The 18,420-nt window shown below is 38.2% G+C and overlaps 2 protein-coding genes and 1 long non-coding RNA gene across 4 annotated transcripts in view; 2 read left to right on the top strand and 1 right to left on the bottom strand.

Annotated features, from left to right (window-relative positions):
- Positions 1 to 18,420, top strand: part of LOC105227678 (alpha-methylacyl-CoA racemase) — a 412,563-nt gene that overhangs the window by 185,686 nt on the left and 208,457 nt on the right. The window lies entirely within an intron of this gene.
- LOC105222928 (importin subunit beta) overlaps positions 1 to 18,420 on the bottom strand; it is a 40,860-nt gene that overhangs the window by 6,785 nt on the left and 15,655 nt on the right. The window contains exon 2 of the mRNA XM_049462448.1: positions 9,202 to 9,295. Coding sequence (XP_049318405.1) covers positions 9,202 to 9,259 — 58 coding nt within the window. The 5' untranslated portion in view covers positions 9,260 to 9,295. The remainder of the gene's footprint in view (positions 1 to 9,201; positions 9,296 to 18,420) is intronic.
- On the top strand, positions 3,340 to 3,772 carry LOC125775640 (uncharacterized). The gene is made up of 3 exons (XR_007421220.1): positions 3,340 to 3,435; positions 3,517 to 3,548; positions 3,603 to 3,772. It is a non-coding gene; the product is annotated as an uncharacterized LOC125775640 (long non-coding RNA).

Here is an 18,420-nt window from a genome sequence, read left to right as displayed (position 1 = left end):
TGTTTTCGCAATCTTATGGCCCTTAATCCTAAATATACAAAACGCACTTTCGTCACTTAAAATTATTTTTAAAGTAATGCTTCTAGGTAAGCATTATTATTGGCTATAGCCAATTCCTACTCTTGCATCCTCGTCACGAACCCTGGAAACTTGAGCAACACTTGTTTAGATGCGGTATCGAAACCGTGTGCAGCCTGGGGTCACAGAGGAAGTTACAACGGAGCCACACCGACAAATACGGTTTTAAGATCGCTGAGGTCTAATTGCAGCGTCTTGCGCTTGAAACCAGCAGCTGTATAAATGTGTACAACTTTACACTACACCCTAGCGAAGTTGTGCCATGGGTTTGAGACCCGCCACCTAGAAACCACTCCTAATAAAAAATAAACAACAGCCTCGAAAATCCAGAAAGACCCCAATATTGATGACGACCAAAGCAATAAGGACCATGAAGAAGTTTGAATAGCAATTACCCTTTTGAAGAACAACAAAGCGGCAGGGGCTGATGGATTGCCGGCCGAGCTATTCAAACACGGCGGCGAAGAACTGATAAGGAGAATGCATCAGCTTCTTTGTTGAATATGATCGGATAAGAGGATCCATGATGATTGGAACCTTAGTGTACTCTGCCCAATGCAATACCTAAAATGGGGACTCTACTATCTACACTTGTGTGTGTTGGAAAAATCGAACTTTTTTCTTGCATTTTCTTTAAGTACTATTTTTTCTTCCAATTTTCATAGAGATCTGAGCACTAGAACCAAAACTACAGCTGTCAACAGCGCGCTTCTCCCATGTGCCACCGAGTACGAGTACGAGTGCGATGTTCTCAAAATGATGATTTTTAAAAAGTGCCGTTGAGGTGGGCAAGGTTTCTCAAGAACTATGTGACCTATCGATCTAATTTATCTATTTACTGGCTATTTGAAAATTACAATATATCGTACTTGAACGATGCATTTTTATTTGAAACAAGAGTTTAATTTTTTGGGAATGAAAAACCTGAATTTTTACCCACAAAAAACTTTGTGCCTAAAGTTGTACCCGAACTTAACCCTTTCTTACAAGTTTAGTCAAAAACGTCTAAACGTTTGCTAATTAAATTTTAATATTTAATGAATATACAAAAGATTAACAATTTTTACAAATGTGCCTAGTCTTTTTATCTTTTAATATAGGACAAAATGAGCATCTTGTTGCAACTCCGAGAAAGGTAAGCATTCACTGTCTGAATCCTACTGTCTGTCAGCATTTGCTGCACTATTCGCATTACTTTGAGCACTGATGTAATCTGCATCACCATCCTATTCTTGTTTTGACTCAGAGTCATAATCACGAAGTTAGATCGCGAGTGTCACAATCATAGCCTTTTCTGTCAGTGCTCGTAATAAGTCTTCTTCCCCTAACTGATACATGTTTTAGTTAAACAATATTTTTCCACGTTAAACACTGAAATAAATATGTATATAAATAAAAGCAGAAAATAGTTAACTTACCTTTTTGCTCACGCACGATACAATAGGGTGTGTGATTAACAAGTGCACTCGTGACTGATGCCGAAATAATTGTTTCGCACGAATCGGAGCAGCAACGTCATATTTGCAGGGGGTCAGCTTTAGTATACCGTCCCAGGATTTCGGGAATAAAATGGATATGGTCGGATAGAGGAGATTCTCCAGATCAAGAATATATATAGTTATAGCCTTAGGAAGATTATAGTTTTCGAGATATTCGCGTTTAAAGTTGAAATTACGTATTTTCTCGATATAAAATTAATTTTTCAGTTATATTTTTCACTTTTATATAATATCCACTAACACATCTCTAATTCATTTGTAGACATTTATTTTATATAACATAGTGCAAAAATAGGTTTTATTATACATTTAACTTATTGTTTAATTATGATTATTTAACATAATTTTTTTTGGCGGAGAGTGTTCAAAGAGTACGGACGTGTTATTTAACTCGCTCCGTGAATTCAATCTTTACAAAAAAAAAATTAATCATAAAAACCAATCAAAAAGTAAAACAAAAAAAAAAAACAATTTATAAATTGTAAACAAACATTTAGAACAGTGCACACAAATTAATAATAACAAACATAAACAATTAGTGCACGAATCAACAAGTGAAAACAAAAAACAAAAAAAATCAAACAAACAATAATGAGTGCTTCGCAGCCTCATCAGCAAGGCCGTAGGCATTCCTTAAATGAATACTTCAGCTTTGTCGACCCAACAACAACCACAACTACTGGAAATAAAAAGTGTAACGGCGATGATGAGTCATCGCGGCGATCAGCTGAAAAGGAATCGAAGCAAAGAACGCAGTCAGCAGTAGCAGCCGAAAACAACAATCGGGCAATAACAAATGCCATGACACCAACCAGCCTGCAGGTACCAACAAACGAGCAGGATCACAAGGCAAGGTGAGAGTGTACCAACAAAAAAAAGCCCGTCTGAACAAACAGGCATTGACCGCTACGTCAATATAAAGAGGAAATTAAGTCCTTCTAAATCAGCAGCCAATCCTAAAAAATTTCAAGGCAGCACACCAAATAAAAATAAAACGGAGTACCAGAGGGAGGGTACCACCACAGTCGTTAATGCCAAACCACCTCCGATATATTTGCGCGAGCGTAGCAGTAATACTCTTGTTGCGAATTTAAGTGAAATTGTTGGCACTAACAATTTTCATATGGTGCCTTTGAAAAAAGGCAATATAGACGAAACAAAAATTCAGTCCTACACTGAAAAAAGTTTCATGGAAATCGTTAAATTTTTGTCGAATAAAAACAAAATTATTATTCGTATCAACTGAAGAGCTCTAAGGGCCTAGTTGTTGTAATCAAGGGTATAGAGTCCGCCGTAGACTCTAGTGAAGTGAAAGAAGCATTGGAGGAATGTGGTTTTGGAATTAAAACAGTTGTAAATATATTTAATAGAAACAAAGTACCACAGCCAATGTTTAAAATTGAATTGTTTCCGAATTCGAATCAACTAAAAAAAATGAGACCCATCCTATATACAATCTGAAATATTTGCTGCATCGCAGAGTAACTGTGGAAGAACCACATAAAAGAAACGGTCCGGTACAATGTACTAACTGCCAAGAATATGGGCATACTAAATCATATTGTACTCTACGCAGTGTTTGTGTGGTATGTGGTGATTTACATCCCACTTCGAAATGCACCCTGCAAGACGGAGGTAACAGATTGCACAAACCCATTGAAACATTTTCAGCTGTTCACTAACACTGTTACATTTTCTGGAATTTTCAATGGAATGGGAGAATACGTAAGTAAGATAGAGAAAAACTATCGACATTATAAACATATTGTAATGTTAACTTGTTAGAATAGGAGAGGCGAATACCCAATATTTCAAGAAGAATAAACGAAAAGCGCAGTTTATTTTGGATTTTAAAGAGGTAAGTTCGCTATTTGATAATATGATATTTTATAATTAATTTCTAATTTATATATATATATTATTAATTTCTTTTATATAGAGAAAACGAAAATGGTTAACAAGGAGAAAAAGGTAAGCATTGTGAATTTAATGTTGTGTGTATAATTAAAAATGTTAATATTACAGAAATCATTTGGACCATTGGTAAAATTCAAATCTATTGCGTGCAGCAACCAAATAATGGAGTATGTTTTAAATTATTAAAGTTAAATAGTGTATATTTAATTCAAATATTTGTTATAGATTGTGCATTTTATTTTGATTTTATTATTAAATAAAGAGAAATAATAAAAAAACAGAGTTTTATTTAAAAGAATTTAATTTGCTAGAAGTAACAAATGGGTAACAGATAATCTTGTTACTGCTTGTTCTTCCTAACATGCTTATATGTTAAAGGTAACAAACTGATAACCAAAATAATAACACTAACAGATATTCGGGTAACAAATACTTTTTGTTATCCATAACACATGGGAAAGCTAAGCGCTAACAAAATAATTTGTTACCCGTAACATACTGTGAAGAGATTTGCTAACAAATGTGTGTATTCTGTTAGAACAAGGCAGCATGCGATATTTGCCATTGGTTAGAGCGAGATAACCATTGAACATCAAATAGCTATGTGTTACTTTTTTCCCACTCTCTCGAATGCAAAAGTGAACAATAACAATTCGCTTACACGTTTGCTAACAGCTACCCGTCTTGCAGGGCACCCTTAAGAAAGAAGAATTAAATAAAAAATGCAGCAATTGTGGAGGAAATCACATTGCTAACTACAGGGGTTGTCCTGTATATAAAGATTTGAAATCGAAGTTGTCACAGGGCATTCAAGCACGTCGTAACCAAATGTTACAAACACCCCGTAATGAAATTATAGCAACCTCAGAGAAAAGTTCAAATCCTATTACTCCTATCAATAATAATATGCAAGGAAGCTATGCAAATGTGGTGACAGGCAACACTGTGCAAATGCAACTGCCGCAAAATCCTCCAAATGGAGGTATTGAAACTATGATTATAAATCTTACACAGTGTATGACACAATTTTTGTCTACCATTGCAAAACATGATCCAAGATTTAATAAAATCACAAAATCAAATGCTGCAAAATTCATTAAGTAAAAAATGAGCTAACTAAATATCTGTATATGGAATGTCAACGGTGTTAACCAACATAAATTAGAGATTATCAGATTTCTGACTGAAAAGAATATTGATGTAATGCTTATATCAGAAACTCATTTAACAAATAAAAATAATTTCAATATTCCGGGATTTAGAGTCTATGTCACAAATCATCCAGATGGAAAAGCGCATGGTGGCACGGCAGTGTTGATTAGAAATCGTTTAAACCACTATGCCCTAGAATCGCATGCTACTCCACAGTTACAAGCTACAACAATTTCACTCAAAAATCGGGGTTGTGACTTAAACCTTACTGCTATATACTGTCCACCTCGTTTTAAAATTACAGAAATCGAATTTAAAGACTTTTTTGGAACACTAGGTCAAAAATTTCTAGCAGGTGGAGATTATAACGCAAAACACACGTACTGGGGCTCACGTCTTATTAATCCGAAAGGACGACAGTTGTACTACACTATTATGAATAAGTATAATAAGCTGGATATAATATCTCCTGGTAAGCCGACATACTGGCCCAGTGATAGAAGAAAAATACCAGACTTAATAGATTTTGCTGTAGTCAAAAATATAGATAGATCGCTTATGACAGCTGATACATGTACAGACTTATCATCTAATCATTCTCCTGTACTAATAAAGTTATACGAACAGCCCATGATATTTGAGCCAAAAGTTTCTCTAACATCACATAAAACTAACTGGTTGAAATATAGAAAGTACGAGTATATTAGCACCCACATCAATATTGATTGCAAAATAAATACAGGAAGAGACATTGATGAAAATATAAGAGAAATTAATGACGTAATAACTAATGCAGCTTTATTGGCAACACCAAAAAGAAATAACAACCCAGTTGGTTTTAGAAAGATCACCAATAATGAAATAGAGAAACTTGTAAATGAGAAAAGGCGAGCTAGGCGGGAATGGCAGTTAAAACGATCCCCTTCAACTCTGCTTCAACTGAAATCTGCTGTACGAAAGTTAAAAAAAGCGCTTAAATGCGAAGAGGAACACAACACTGAAAATTATATAAAGAAACTGTGTCCAAATTCTCGCAAGCAAAACTCTCTTTGGAATGCACAAAAGTCTTTCAAGCCACCAGTACATTCCAACATGCCTCTAAGACAGTTGAATGGTAATTGGGCACGTAGTGATGAGGATAAGGCAAATTGCTTTGCAAATCACCTAGAAAAGGTATTTCAACCCAATTGCCCAAAGAACAACTTTGAGTTGCCAACCTTGCCCAATACCGCAAAAGTGTCGCATGTGTCTATTAGGACTTCTACTTCCGAAGTTACTAGAAAAATAAAAGAGCTTAACCCCAAAAAATCACCTGGACATGATAATATTACCCCAAAAATGCTAATTGAGTTACCAAATATTGCCGTAAAGGTGCTCTCTTTGCTCTTCAATGCAATTCTTAATCTCGGACACTATTCAAATTCGTGGAAAAAGTCGCAGATCATCTTGATAGACAAACCTGGGAAAGACTTAACTCAGCCGTCTTCATACAGACCAATCAGTCTTCTACCCTGTCTTTCTAAGATATTTGAAAAATTGTTTGTTCAAAGATGACTCCTTTCCTCCACGAAAATAATATAATACCAACGCACGAATTTGGGTTTCGTGAAAAACATAGCACGATTGAGCAAGTAAATAGAATTACTAACGAAATAAGAAAAGCATTTGAGCACAGAGAGTACTGTTCAGCTATATTTCTAGACGTGGCTCAGGCGTTTGATAAGGTATGGTATGAGGGCCTTTTATACAAGATTAAAAATATTCTACCTTCAAAATTACATAAAACATTGGAATCGTATTTAAAAAATAGAAAATTTATGGTAAAAGTGGGAGATTTCATATCTGATGAAAGACAGATAAGGGCTGGTGTACCCCAGGGCAGTGTTCTAGGCCCAACACTATACATCATATATACAGCAGATCTTCCAACAGCTAACAATGTATTAACTTCTACGTTTGCGGACGACACAGCTATAGTGAGCCGTAACAAATGCCACATTATAGCATCAAGAATATTAGCCGAGCACTTAAAGTTTGTCGAAGAATGGCTAGCTTACTGGCGTATAAAGGTAAATGAACAAAAGTGTAAGCATGTTACATTTTCGCTTAGACCAAAAATATGTCCGGCTATAAAAATTAACAATATTTTAGTACCCCAAGCGAATGAAGTAACCTATTTTGGTATTCACCTAGATAGAAGACTTACGTGGAAAAAACATATATCTAGTAAAATAACTTGCATGAAGATAAGAGCTGCAAACTTAAATTGGCTATTAAATAAAAACTCCAAACTTAGCCTAGACAACAAAGTGCTTTTATATAATGCGGTCATAAAGCCGATTTGGATGTATGGCATTCAACTGTGGGGTACGACCTGTGCAACTAATATAGACATAATACAAAGGTTCCAATCAAAAATGCTTAGATCAATCATGTGTTCACCATGGTACATGCGTAATGAGAATATCCATAAAGACCTTGGTATTTCAATGGTAAGGAAAGAAGTAGAAGACAGCAGAATTAAATATATATGTAAACTTCGTGATCACCCAAACTCTGTGGCTAATGCTTTGGTACATTCCTGCAATCAAACACGCCTTAAAAGAAGAGATATGCCCGCGTACTGAGGAGCAATGTATCACCAAAACAGCTCAATCATTTGCTTGAGCGTGTCTACTTTTTAAATAGGTTTAAGATTTTATTACTTATTGTTAGGCTTTCAAAACAAAAAGCAGATTCAATAAATAAAAAGATATTGAAACAAAAAAAAAAAAACATAACAAATGAATTACAAATTGTCAAATAATCAGTTTTACCAAACTAAAATATTTTACAAACTAACAAAGAAATAGAAAAAAAAATTATACCCTAAATACAGGAAACATCATGGTTGATAAACAATAAAAAAATATATATAAAAAATTAATCGGCCTGAAGGCCTATGTAAAAATGAGTTCTACGGGAGGAAAAAAATGTATACACCCGGTGTTGGATCGACCAGGGTAATTTTTTTTAAGCGTGGCTGAAGGCCGCCCACGCAAAAAAGAGTTCTACGCGAAAAAAAATTTATACACCCCGGTGTTAGACCGACTAGGGTTATTTTTTTTTGAAGCGTGGCTGAAGGCCGCCCACGCAAAAAGGAGTTATACGCGAAGAAGTAGCAATGTCATAGAGGGTATAACCACCTCTCTAACATCAATGCGATCTAACGGATATAAGTACCTCTACTTTTAAAGCAAAGTACAGTTGCTTTTTTTGTAATTTTTATAATTATTTTGTATTTGGAAAATAAGCTGTGTGTACTAAAAAGAATTTTTACATATTAAAATTAAATCAATTATTTTGGAGAAAATGGCAAATAATTCATCAGGTATGTTAAATTAAATATTGAATATAATATGTAAATTATGTTTTTAATAAGCCGTTACAATTATATGTAAATCTGCCAGAACAATCGACTAGTCGAACAAATTGAACGTGTCGGAGGTGAAGGGAATGAGGAATAATGCCAAAATATTCCACACATTCCAATTAAGGGAGAGCTGCATAGCTTTTTGCGAATCTGGAGGATCTCATTGCTAAAAAAAAGAATTGCAGGGTGCATAGACTGCCGATGGTGCTCTCCGTCATGGGAAATAGCACCGTCGATACGTTTAGGTGCCGCAAGAGATCTAGCCGAACGCGTTCGGCGATACCTTGCTCCATGGGCACTTGGTTGGAAAATATGAGAATACCTTTGCCCCAACTTTCTATTTAATGTTTTGTTACGCATCGCACTGGTCGCACGAGGTAGTCAGGAAAAACAGCATTGTCAGGGAACCTATATTATCTAGCGCTACCATGTGACTGATATAACTGCTGTCGCGAAGCGGTTGGTGGCCCTGGCAAAAACGTGCAAATTGATGAAAGTAAAGGGAAGAAGAAATTTAATAAAGGTAAGGTTAAAATATACAATATTAGGTAATTACTTATATGTTTTTTTTTTTTTCATTTTAGGCAGGAGGGTGGAACGAATTAGTGAAGTGCTAGTGGATATAAAAGTGAAAAATATAAGTGCAAAATTAGTTTTATATAGAGAAAATACGTAATTAAAATAGTGGAACTTTTCAACTTTAAACGCGAATATCTTGAAAACTATAAGCTTCCTGCGGCTATAACTATATATATTCTTGATCTGGAATCTCCTCTCTATCTCCTCCCATTTTATTCCCGAAATCCTGGCACGGTATACTAAATTCTTCCCCAATAAAGACAGCAAACAACAGAATTTCAGTAAAAGTTTAAATGTTTAGTCGCATAAACACGTGCTAAATTTTTGTGCACAGTTATAATATAATGTGAGTTTACAGTGGATTTCTAGGCAAAATTTCAATGCTGAAAAACATTAAAACCGAGCTAGCTTTATTTTACTATATTTTGCCCTTAATTATGTGGCCCCTAGTGTATAGTATACCATATTAAGAAGTAATCCCTCACAAGTTTCAAAATTGTTCCCATCGGGTTTTGTTACGTAATTGAAGATTGACGTATTCCATTAGCTTTGGATTTTACATACCTGGCGAAACAGTTTTTTCCAAGACTCTAATCAAATGAAGAGTAACTTGAGGATTCATTTTGAACGGCTGCTTGTATATTTCGTTCCTGTCAATCTAGAAAAAAATAGACGGTACATAAATTTTTCACTATTTTGCATATTTTTATTGGTTTATATTATGTATATATTATATTAAATTACTCAGAAACGTTTCTTAAACAAGAAGATTTAGTACGAGTATACAGTACTCTGCTACGAATGACTCGGGCTTTTTTTCTGATAAAACAGGGGTTGTCCGGAAAATAATAGTACTGGGTCAATTAAAAAAAAAATTATTGAACCAATCGTTACAATTCTTTAAAAATCTTCCAAATAGGCTACTTCTGCGTCGATGCAGCGCTGCCAGCGCGATTTGCAAGCATTAAGGGCGTCACGGAAGGCATCCTTGAGAGCCGAGGTGCATGCTGCTTGGATCCACTCTGTCGTCTCAAAATGCTTGCCTTTCATCGGTCTTTTAGGGATCATATTCAAAGATCCATGACCGTCACCTGTTACGTTATTCAAAAACTGGGGGTTACTTTTACACCTGTTCAAATATTTAGTCGACGGTCTGAGTTCAAAACTTTGCGCACATGAGTCATATTCGGTTTTTGTTGTTTTAGCGGTTAGCTAATCCCCGTTAGGATGGTAAGGGTTGTTTGTGTTGTCGTCGAGGTCATCTAACGGTAGGCCCAAGAAACGTGCTGTTTCGACGGGGTCGGACCAAAGGGAAGAGGGTGTTAGATGGGTAGGGTTTGTGGGGCATGCAAAGAGGTGGCCAGTGTCATGCGGAGACTCGTTGCATGCAGGACATACATTGGGTATGTCGGGGTCGATTCTGGATAAGTAGGAGTTTAACCTGCTACAGTATCCAGAACGAAGTTGCGCTAGGGTCACTCGCGTTTCTCGCGGCAACTGGAGCTCTTCGTCTGCAATAGGTGGTGGTTTGACTCCAAGAACGCCATTCACGGGAAGGGAGTCGGTGAAGGTGTTGATGGCTCCACTGAGAATGGCGGTCAGTGTCTGTCGAAAGTTAGTTGCGTCCGAAGTCTGGTCGGCGTACTGTTCAATGTCGTCGACATAGTCCAGGAATGACCTCTTGATGCTCCTGGGAGGCGGTTCCGCTCCAAGCAGATGGCTGCAGGGGTGATTCCTACGGAAGCAACCAAGCAGGAACTGCCTGGAGAGAAGTTGATTATGCTCCTTTACAGGAAGCATGCGCGTCTCATTATGGAGGTGTTCAACGGGAGACATCAAGAGGCATCCCGTCGTGGTCCGGAGTGCTGTATTTTGGAAGGTCTGAAGTTTCCTCATCTGCTCATCATCTACTACTGGGGAGAGGAGAGTTATCGGTCGATAAGATTCTCCTTTGTTGGCGGGTTTCCCAGGTTTCAGTAGTGGGACCACTCTTCCGACTTTCCACACATCGGGTATTTGAAGAGTGGTGAGCGACAGGTTGAGGACATTGGTGAGATATTTTACTCCCGTCGAGCCTAGATGCTTTAACATTAGCATGTTGATTCCGTCTGGGCCGATGGATCTGGAGGATTTTGCCTTGTTGATGACACCCTGAACCTCCTCATCGGTGAAAGTAAGTGGCGCGCAGTTGTTTGGCATTTTGCGCAGCCGTCGGTTAACACATCTCTTGGCCTTGTCTACCGAAGGGTGCAGTGTGCTCTCGGTAAATTCTGTGAAGCCGACCCAATTACCGTTTTTAAAGTTAATGAAGGTGCGGTTGTCCACAGAAACGAAATCAGGAGGCTTCTCGATCGAGATAATTATGGGCAGATGGTCTGATGCGAGGGTTAGCATAGGTCGCCAGGTTATGCTATTTATCAGACCACCGCTAGCAATGGTAATATCTGGCGAGCTATTACAGGTGCCCGTAACTCTGGTGGGGGCTTCGTCATTCATTGTGCAGAATGTCGAATCGTCAATCTGTTCCGCCAGCTCCATCCCCCTACGATCATTTGACAGGCAGGAATGCCAAAGATCGTGGTGCGCGTTAAAGTCGCCTAGTACCATACGGTTTTCACCACGAAGTAGCGCACCTATATTCGGGTGATATCCTGTAGGGCAACATGTAACTGGGGGGATGTATATATTAAATATTTCGAGCTCGACATCGCCTGACCGGATAGCTATGCCCTGACATTCTAGGGTAGTATCCCTGGGGTCGATGTCTTCTTCGATTAAACGATACTGCACGGTGTTGTGCAATATGAAGGCTAGGCCACCACCACTATCTCGCTCGCGATCTTTACGTATAACGTTGAAACCTGCACAACTCAAAAGATCTGAGCGGCTGTTTAACTTGGTTTCTTGGACCGCAGCTATCGATACACGTTCCCGATTCATAAGTGCAACTATCTCCTCGATCTTGCACTGGAGTCCGTTGCAGTTAAATTGAAGGAGTCGGGTTTGTCGCGGGTGTCCGTGGGTGATCCTGGGGGTGAGGGAGTGACTTGTTGGTGGTGTTTGTTGCAGCTGCAGAACCCGCAGGGGCGGTTGTCGCACTGGGGTGTTGGATGGCGACGCCACTGACGTGAGTTGCGGGGGCAGACTCCTGCAGCATGGGGCAACGTAGGATACACTCCACTCACGTGTGGTGCGCAGGCCGGAACACGCCGGGAAGTGACACCAGCCAGCGCAGGAATTGCACTTGACTGATGTGACATTCCGACGTATGACGGTCTGACACACGGAACAGACTGTGCGAGGAACCAAGAGTTGCTGATTGGTTCTCGCACGAGGATTGGAGCGGGATGAAGCTTGGGGGGGGGGGACAAGTCAGAGTGGGAGCTATGTTGCCTGATTGAGCTCCTGACCGTAGAGGTCCTCAGTTGGCCACTCTGGTTGAGTGGCGGCGCGGCGCGCGAACTATGTGCAGATTGCACAGCCGTAGAGGTTTGTATCGCAGTATTGCGCAGGCAACATGGGGCCACGTAACGCGTGGTCCACTCCCTGTGGGTCTTAAGGCCTGAACAGGTCTTAAGATGGCTCCATCCATTGCATGTGTTACACCTGACCGAGGTGGAATTTGGATGGAGCCTTTTTGCGCAGACGCAGCAGAAAAATTCCTCCGGGCCCGGGTTGGACTCAATGCCAGCACGAGTCAGGAGGATACGGAGCAACCCCGCTGCAAGGCGTTGCTCCAATGACGACAAACACAAATTAATACTCACCGATCCAAACGGGGTTAGATCGCCGAAACAACAGCCCTTGGTCGGATAAAATCCGAGTCAATTCCGGTGCGTAGAACCGGCTGTCTTGGGAATTGAGTCATATTCGGTCTTCTTCAGCGACCTCTTTCCGACCCTCGAATACTTTCCCTAGCTCCACACACTTAACATAACATTATCAAACTTGTGGTTGTATTTATACAGTATTTATTGGTGTTACAACGAAACAATTTTTAATACACTTTTGATAAATTTTTTGTCGGAACTATTTTTTAGGAGATTGCACCACTCCCTTATACTATGTTCGGACCGACATTGAAAACATGTTTTCGTGGGAAAAACTGGTTTTTGCACGAAAACTTGTGTTTTCGTCCACGTAAAATCTGTCAAATGAAAACACAGTTTTCGCTGAAAACTACTTGAAAACTTACATTCCACTCATTATAATCGGTGTCTGCTCTAGTTTAATCGATTTTTTTGGAAGACATATTTTGCAGGCCCTGAATTGTCACTTCATATTTGTTTACATTCCATATACAAATACAGCTGCCCACTGTTAAGGGGATTCTCTTGTTCCTGCAAAACCCTTGCACGATGCAATAATTGCAGAATTTTCTTCTTGGTGCAACGGCACAACAAACACACGCAAAAATTTATATGCAATGGCTGTAAAATATGTCAGACCAAAACCCATGTTTATTTTCGTGCCGTCATATATCACTTCTGCAATGGGTGCTCTCTTATTCTTGCATATTTCGGTAAAGGATTTTTGCATTTTGTGTCATCTTGCAACAACAAGAGAATCCCCGTATTGATAGTTGTCAGTGAAAACTCATCGAAAACACACATTGTCGGTCCGAACGACTTACATTCCACAACATACAAATGTGTTTTCAAAATGTTTTCAATGTCGGTCCGAACATAGTATTATACAACAATCCGTGAAAATTGATTGGTGAAATTAAAAAATTTTCCATGCGAGCAATTGATTCCCATCGTTCATTTTGTATGTCATTTGTATACATATGCTTTAGTGGTCCTATATCTGCGGCACCGATAAATGGGGAGTATTCATAATTTCAGATCGATATCGCAAAAACTGAAAAACTATTTCGAGAACATACGAACGGACGGACAGACATACCATGCTTATGATTCATTTCTACTTGGTTATATTCTAAACATAATTTCAACATACTTGCATAAAAACTTTTTGGCCAAGGGTTAAATGGTATACTCGCTTAGAATATACAAATAGGTAGTCGTGTTAGCTCGGGTGCATAAACGGCTTTAGCGGTAAGTTGAACGTCAAGTCAGCTGATTTTAGAAAGTTATTCAAGCAAATTGTAATTATTTCCCGAAAATTTTACACAAACTTATTCTATTTTCTCCACACTTAAATTTTACAGCTAATTAAAAGTCAAAGTGATGAAGTTGAATCAAAGAAATATAAAATATGTGTACCATTGGGCGACGAGGAAAGTTGAAGAAGTTGTATTCGGGTGGCACGCTTTGTGTTCTTTTCCGCAACAACTAGCTATGCAAATCGGCATACGTTTTTATTTTAAAATCTGTTTCATGGTTGCAACAGCGTTCGGTCTCAAAGAAATATTGGGTTGTCAAAAAAGTCTTGCGGTATTTTCGCTAGTTGGCGCTGAAAGCGCGTAGTTCTAGTTTTATTCGTCGCATCGGGTCATGCTATACCTTTTTGGAAAGCTCATTTCACGCGGTAATTGATTGATTGTCGTTTCTTTTAACCCTTTCAGCCCCGAAGTTGCTTATAAGCAACTTCTATCTATGTTTGACATCGTTTAAAAAGTCAAATACACAAAAACTTCTTTAAAATACACATCTTATAGATCAACTTCATGATCATGATTAACCCTTTTAGCCCCAAAGTTGCTTATAAGCAACTTCTATATATGTTTGACATCGTTTAAAAAGTCCTTTGGGGCTGAAAGGGTTAAGTCGTTCGTTAGTTATAGCGTCATGGAGCAAAATAAAGAGAAAATACGGCATATTTTACAGTACTACTACGATAAAGGCAAAAATGCATCTCAAACCGCCAATAAAATTTGTGTAGTTTATGGACCCGATACAGTTTCCATTTCCACCGCACAACGATGGTTTCAATGTTTTCGTTCTGGTGTAGAGGTGGTCGAAGATGCGCCACGTTCCGGAAGGCTTGTCGTCGAAAATTGCGATAAAATCGCTGAATTGGTCGAAAGAGACCAAGTAGCAGCCGTAGCATCGGTTAAGAGCTGGGCATGAGTCATCAAAAATTCATTTCAATTTCAATAAAAAAAAAATTCAATAAAAATACCGCAAGACTCTTTTGACAACCCAATATTTACATGACATTCGAATATTTAAATGTTATTACTATAATAATGTGCTTGTCGCTTGAGTCCCCGTCTAAACTTCGCCTATGCTAATAGATTTAACAGCTGACATTTTAAGTTTCTGTTAGAAACTAACTGACAGATGGTTGTTAGCTAGATATTGAGAAAAGAGTTTTCAACATGTTGCGATAAAGTTCTGGTTATGCGTTTAACTAGACATTGTGAAAACGGCCCTTATCCTTGTAGATTATATCCGAATAGAAATGCAGTATAACATGGTAACAAACGGAAATGGCTAAATCGACCCAGCTCGATATTCTGATCATTTAGATATAATTTTATAGGGTCTCCGTAGTTCCCTTTTTAATGCTACAAACATGGTGACAAGCTTTATATACCCTGTTCAGGATATAAAAAGATTATAAAATAACAAATGATAAAATTTTATGAACTCTGGAAAAAAAGTCTCGAAACTTATCAAGGTAAGCCAAGTAGTACAAAAAAGCCATGGGACTGTGGGAAATGTTGTGAACAAGACAGGTCGAACCATCGTTAGCAAGAGCAAGTAGAAGACTTACTTATGAGCTTATGATACAAACTTATGAAAACAATGTATGCAACAAAATAATATAAAAAAGCTATTTAATTGTCATTGGGACTTTGGCTTACTTAGCGTTAGAAAGTTTTAATGGATTTGAATGGCCACGAAGACATTTTCGTATGAGTAGCACATCAATTTTCGCTCTAACTTAGCTTACATAGTAAGAATATCAGAGAACTTTTTTTCTCATAATAACTATCTTCGATTCCCCATTTCTACGCTCGTTAACTTTGCATGCAACTCTTTTTCCAAAAGATTATATTCAAAAGTAACAACAAAATTATCAAGCTGAATTCGCACAAGAGAGTACGAGTATGCGGTAGCCTCTTTAAAGTTAATATCTTCAATTCTACCATATTTTGTTTTACATATTTAAGACCAAATTCCTTCAACATGAAAAAAAGAGTAGCACAATTGTCAGAAGGGATGTCGGCGCCGAATTATACTACAAGTGAGCAGTACTTTTTGTTTCAATATATGGTATAATTTGATTAATTCGCTACTCTCAAAGCTGGGCGGGTGAAAGGCAGTCTTACCACCCCGATATAAGTTTCTAACATAAGATGAGAGAAATTTTTTTCTTCATCAAAAAGTCGTTCACCTTACTGGTCTTCATTTATTTGATGTGGCACAGATATTTTTTTTATCCAAATCTTTAATGCTGCAAATTTTTCAAAGTTCAGTTCATGTTGTTGTTTAGGTATTTGCAGTACCGAAATCATTTGTATTTATGATTTACCATCAGTGAATAATAAAGAAATAAGTAAACACCTCTTAGAAACCGGTATCGCACTTGGACAATGGGATTAGCACTACCCACCTTTAGGTGAAATCTCATATTTCAGAAACTGCTTAACGAATATCAATTAAATTTGGCGTATAATTTTATTTTGATAGTCTTCAGACTAAAACCATGCCTACTTCGAATGTAATAAATTTTTTAGTTCTATCCGATTTCAAATGGAACACCAATACAGATATCACTATAAACCTAAAGCTCAAGTTTACATACAAATGTCAATCATGCAATGAGTTCCCGCATGAAAAAGATATTTTTTCTTTCAAGCAACGTTGGCATATCATCGATTTTGATCCGCCATACTTTATTATTTTAACACTGCACTTCGGATGATATGAGCCAGAATTAGCGAATTAGATTTGAAAAGAAAAGCTCACACGTTTTGTTATTTGTACAAATACTTATAATGAATTGGCAATCGTCGCAAAACGATGTTGTAGAATAGGAGAATAATAAGAGTGCTTTTGACTCGACCGAGGTGTCAGGCATACATATAATTCCAGATACACCACGTTAAGCACGGCAAACCAATGCTCTTTGGATTTCATTAAGATACCTCATAGATTGACTGACAGTTTCGGTAAAAGAGCTGAAGAGTATACTTCGGATGATATGAGTCAGTGCCCCAAATTAAATAATTTTTTAACTGGTAAGTTAAGTACCCTCGTCACGGCCGCCTGGATGTCCGTAATCGACTCAAAATGGGTTCGTTTGACCACCGATTTTGTTTTAGGAAACAAAAAAAATCACAGGGTGACATGTCGGGCAAATAAGGCGCCTGTTGCAACACGGCGATCCCTTTAGAGACCAAATACTGGGACACGCTGAGGGCGGTGTGGCACGGCGCGTTGTCGTGATGAAGGATCCAGTTACGAGTGATGTCTGGGCGCACCCTGTTGACTCGTTTCCACAATCTTTCGAGTACTTGGCAATAGTAGACTTAATTCACAGTTTTCCCCGGTGGAACGAATTCTTTGCGGACGATTCCACGGCTATCAAAAAGGCAATAATCATCGTTTTCACCTTCGATTTGCTCATGCGAGCTTTTTTCGGGCGGAGGGCGCGCGGAAACAACCATTGTGAGCTTTGGCGTTTGGTTTCCGGGTCTAAGCACTAATAACCATACACTCTTACAATTTTAGCGTAGGATTTCGAAGCTGTTTCGCTCAATCTGGTCCAAAATTTTATCTCTTGCTCTTGACATCGTAGGCTTTCGAAGCTGTTTCGCTCAATCTGGTCCAAAATTTTATCTCTTGCTCTTGACATCGTTTTTCCATTTTCGTGACGAGCACTACAAACACACGTCTACTCAACTTGACGCAGCAGGCGAACTAAACAAGCTAGAGCGATGGTATCAATGGAGAGGGGAGGGATGCCGAAAAAAGAGAAAGGCAATTTCAAGATCACAGATTTACCACAAGCGCGGCAATAAAATAAGTCTCATTACTTAATTGTCATACCTCGTACATTATGGTTTGGGGAGCTATCACAAGTAATGGTGTTGGCAAAATAATAATATAAAATTGTACTGTCAACTCAGCAACATGCGCAGGAAAATTAAAAAAAAAAAGGTGTTTTGACCATCGAGACTAACAGAGCACGTAGGAAAAGTAATTTTTCAAGGTGATTCTGCACCGTGTCATCGGTCAAAGTCAGTAAGGATAACACAGACATTACCTTTCACGAATAGTTTTTTAATTTCCATACACCATCAACCCTATTGAGAACTTGTGGGCAAATATAAAGCACACAATTCGACGCCATAAACCAAATGGAATTTAAAGACATGGTTGAATTAACTTCGTATAGTGAAATTGGGTTGGCTTTAGTATACCATCCCACGATTTCAGGGTTAAAAGTGGTATGGTTAGACAGAGCAAATGCTCCAGATTAAGAATTATTGCCGCCGCAAACTTATAGTTTTCGAGATATTTGCATTTAAAGTTGAAAATTGACAATATTCAACCAATCAAAAAGATCGAAGGCCATTGTATAGTAAATATATTCAAAAATACTCAGGTTTAATTTGAAGTCGATCGATCAATTTCTCGTTGAGTTATGACGCCAGCAATTTTGAAAAATGTCGTTTTGAGAAAAACGCGTTTAAAGTTTGACTTATGTGTACATATATGTTTGCACCTTCGTGCGGTCGCTCTTTAGAACGCTGTCATCTCAAAACTATTCAAGATACGACCTTCCCGATTTCACAGGATATTTATGGAAATATAAGCTATCGAAAAAGCAAATAATATGTGCGGATAGGGGAGTTTCTCCAGA

This window comes from Bactrocera dorsalis, chromosome 1 (assembly GCF_023373825.1).
Source record: "Bactrocera dorsalis isolate Fly_Bdor chromosome 1, ASM2337382v1, whole genome shotgun sequence".
NCBI lineage: Eukaryota > Metazoa > Arthropoda > Insecta > Diptera > Tephritidae > Bactrocera > Bactrocera dorsalis.
Note: the sequence above shows the minus strand (reverse complement) of the source record. Positions and strands in the feature narration are given on the sequence as shown.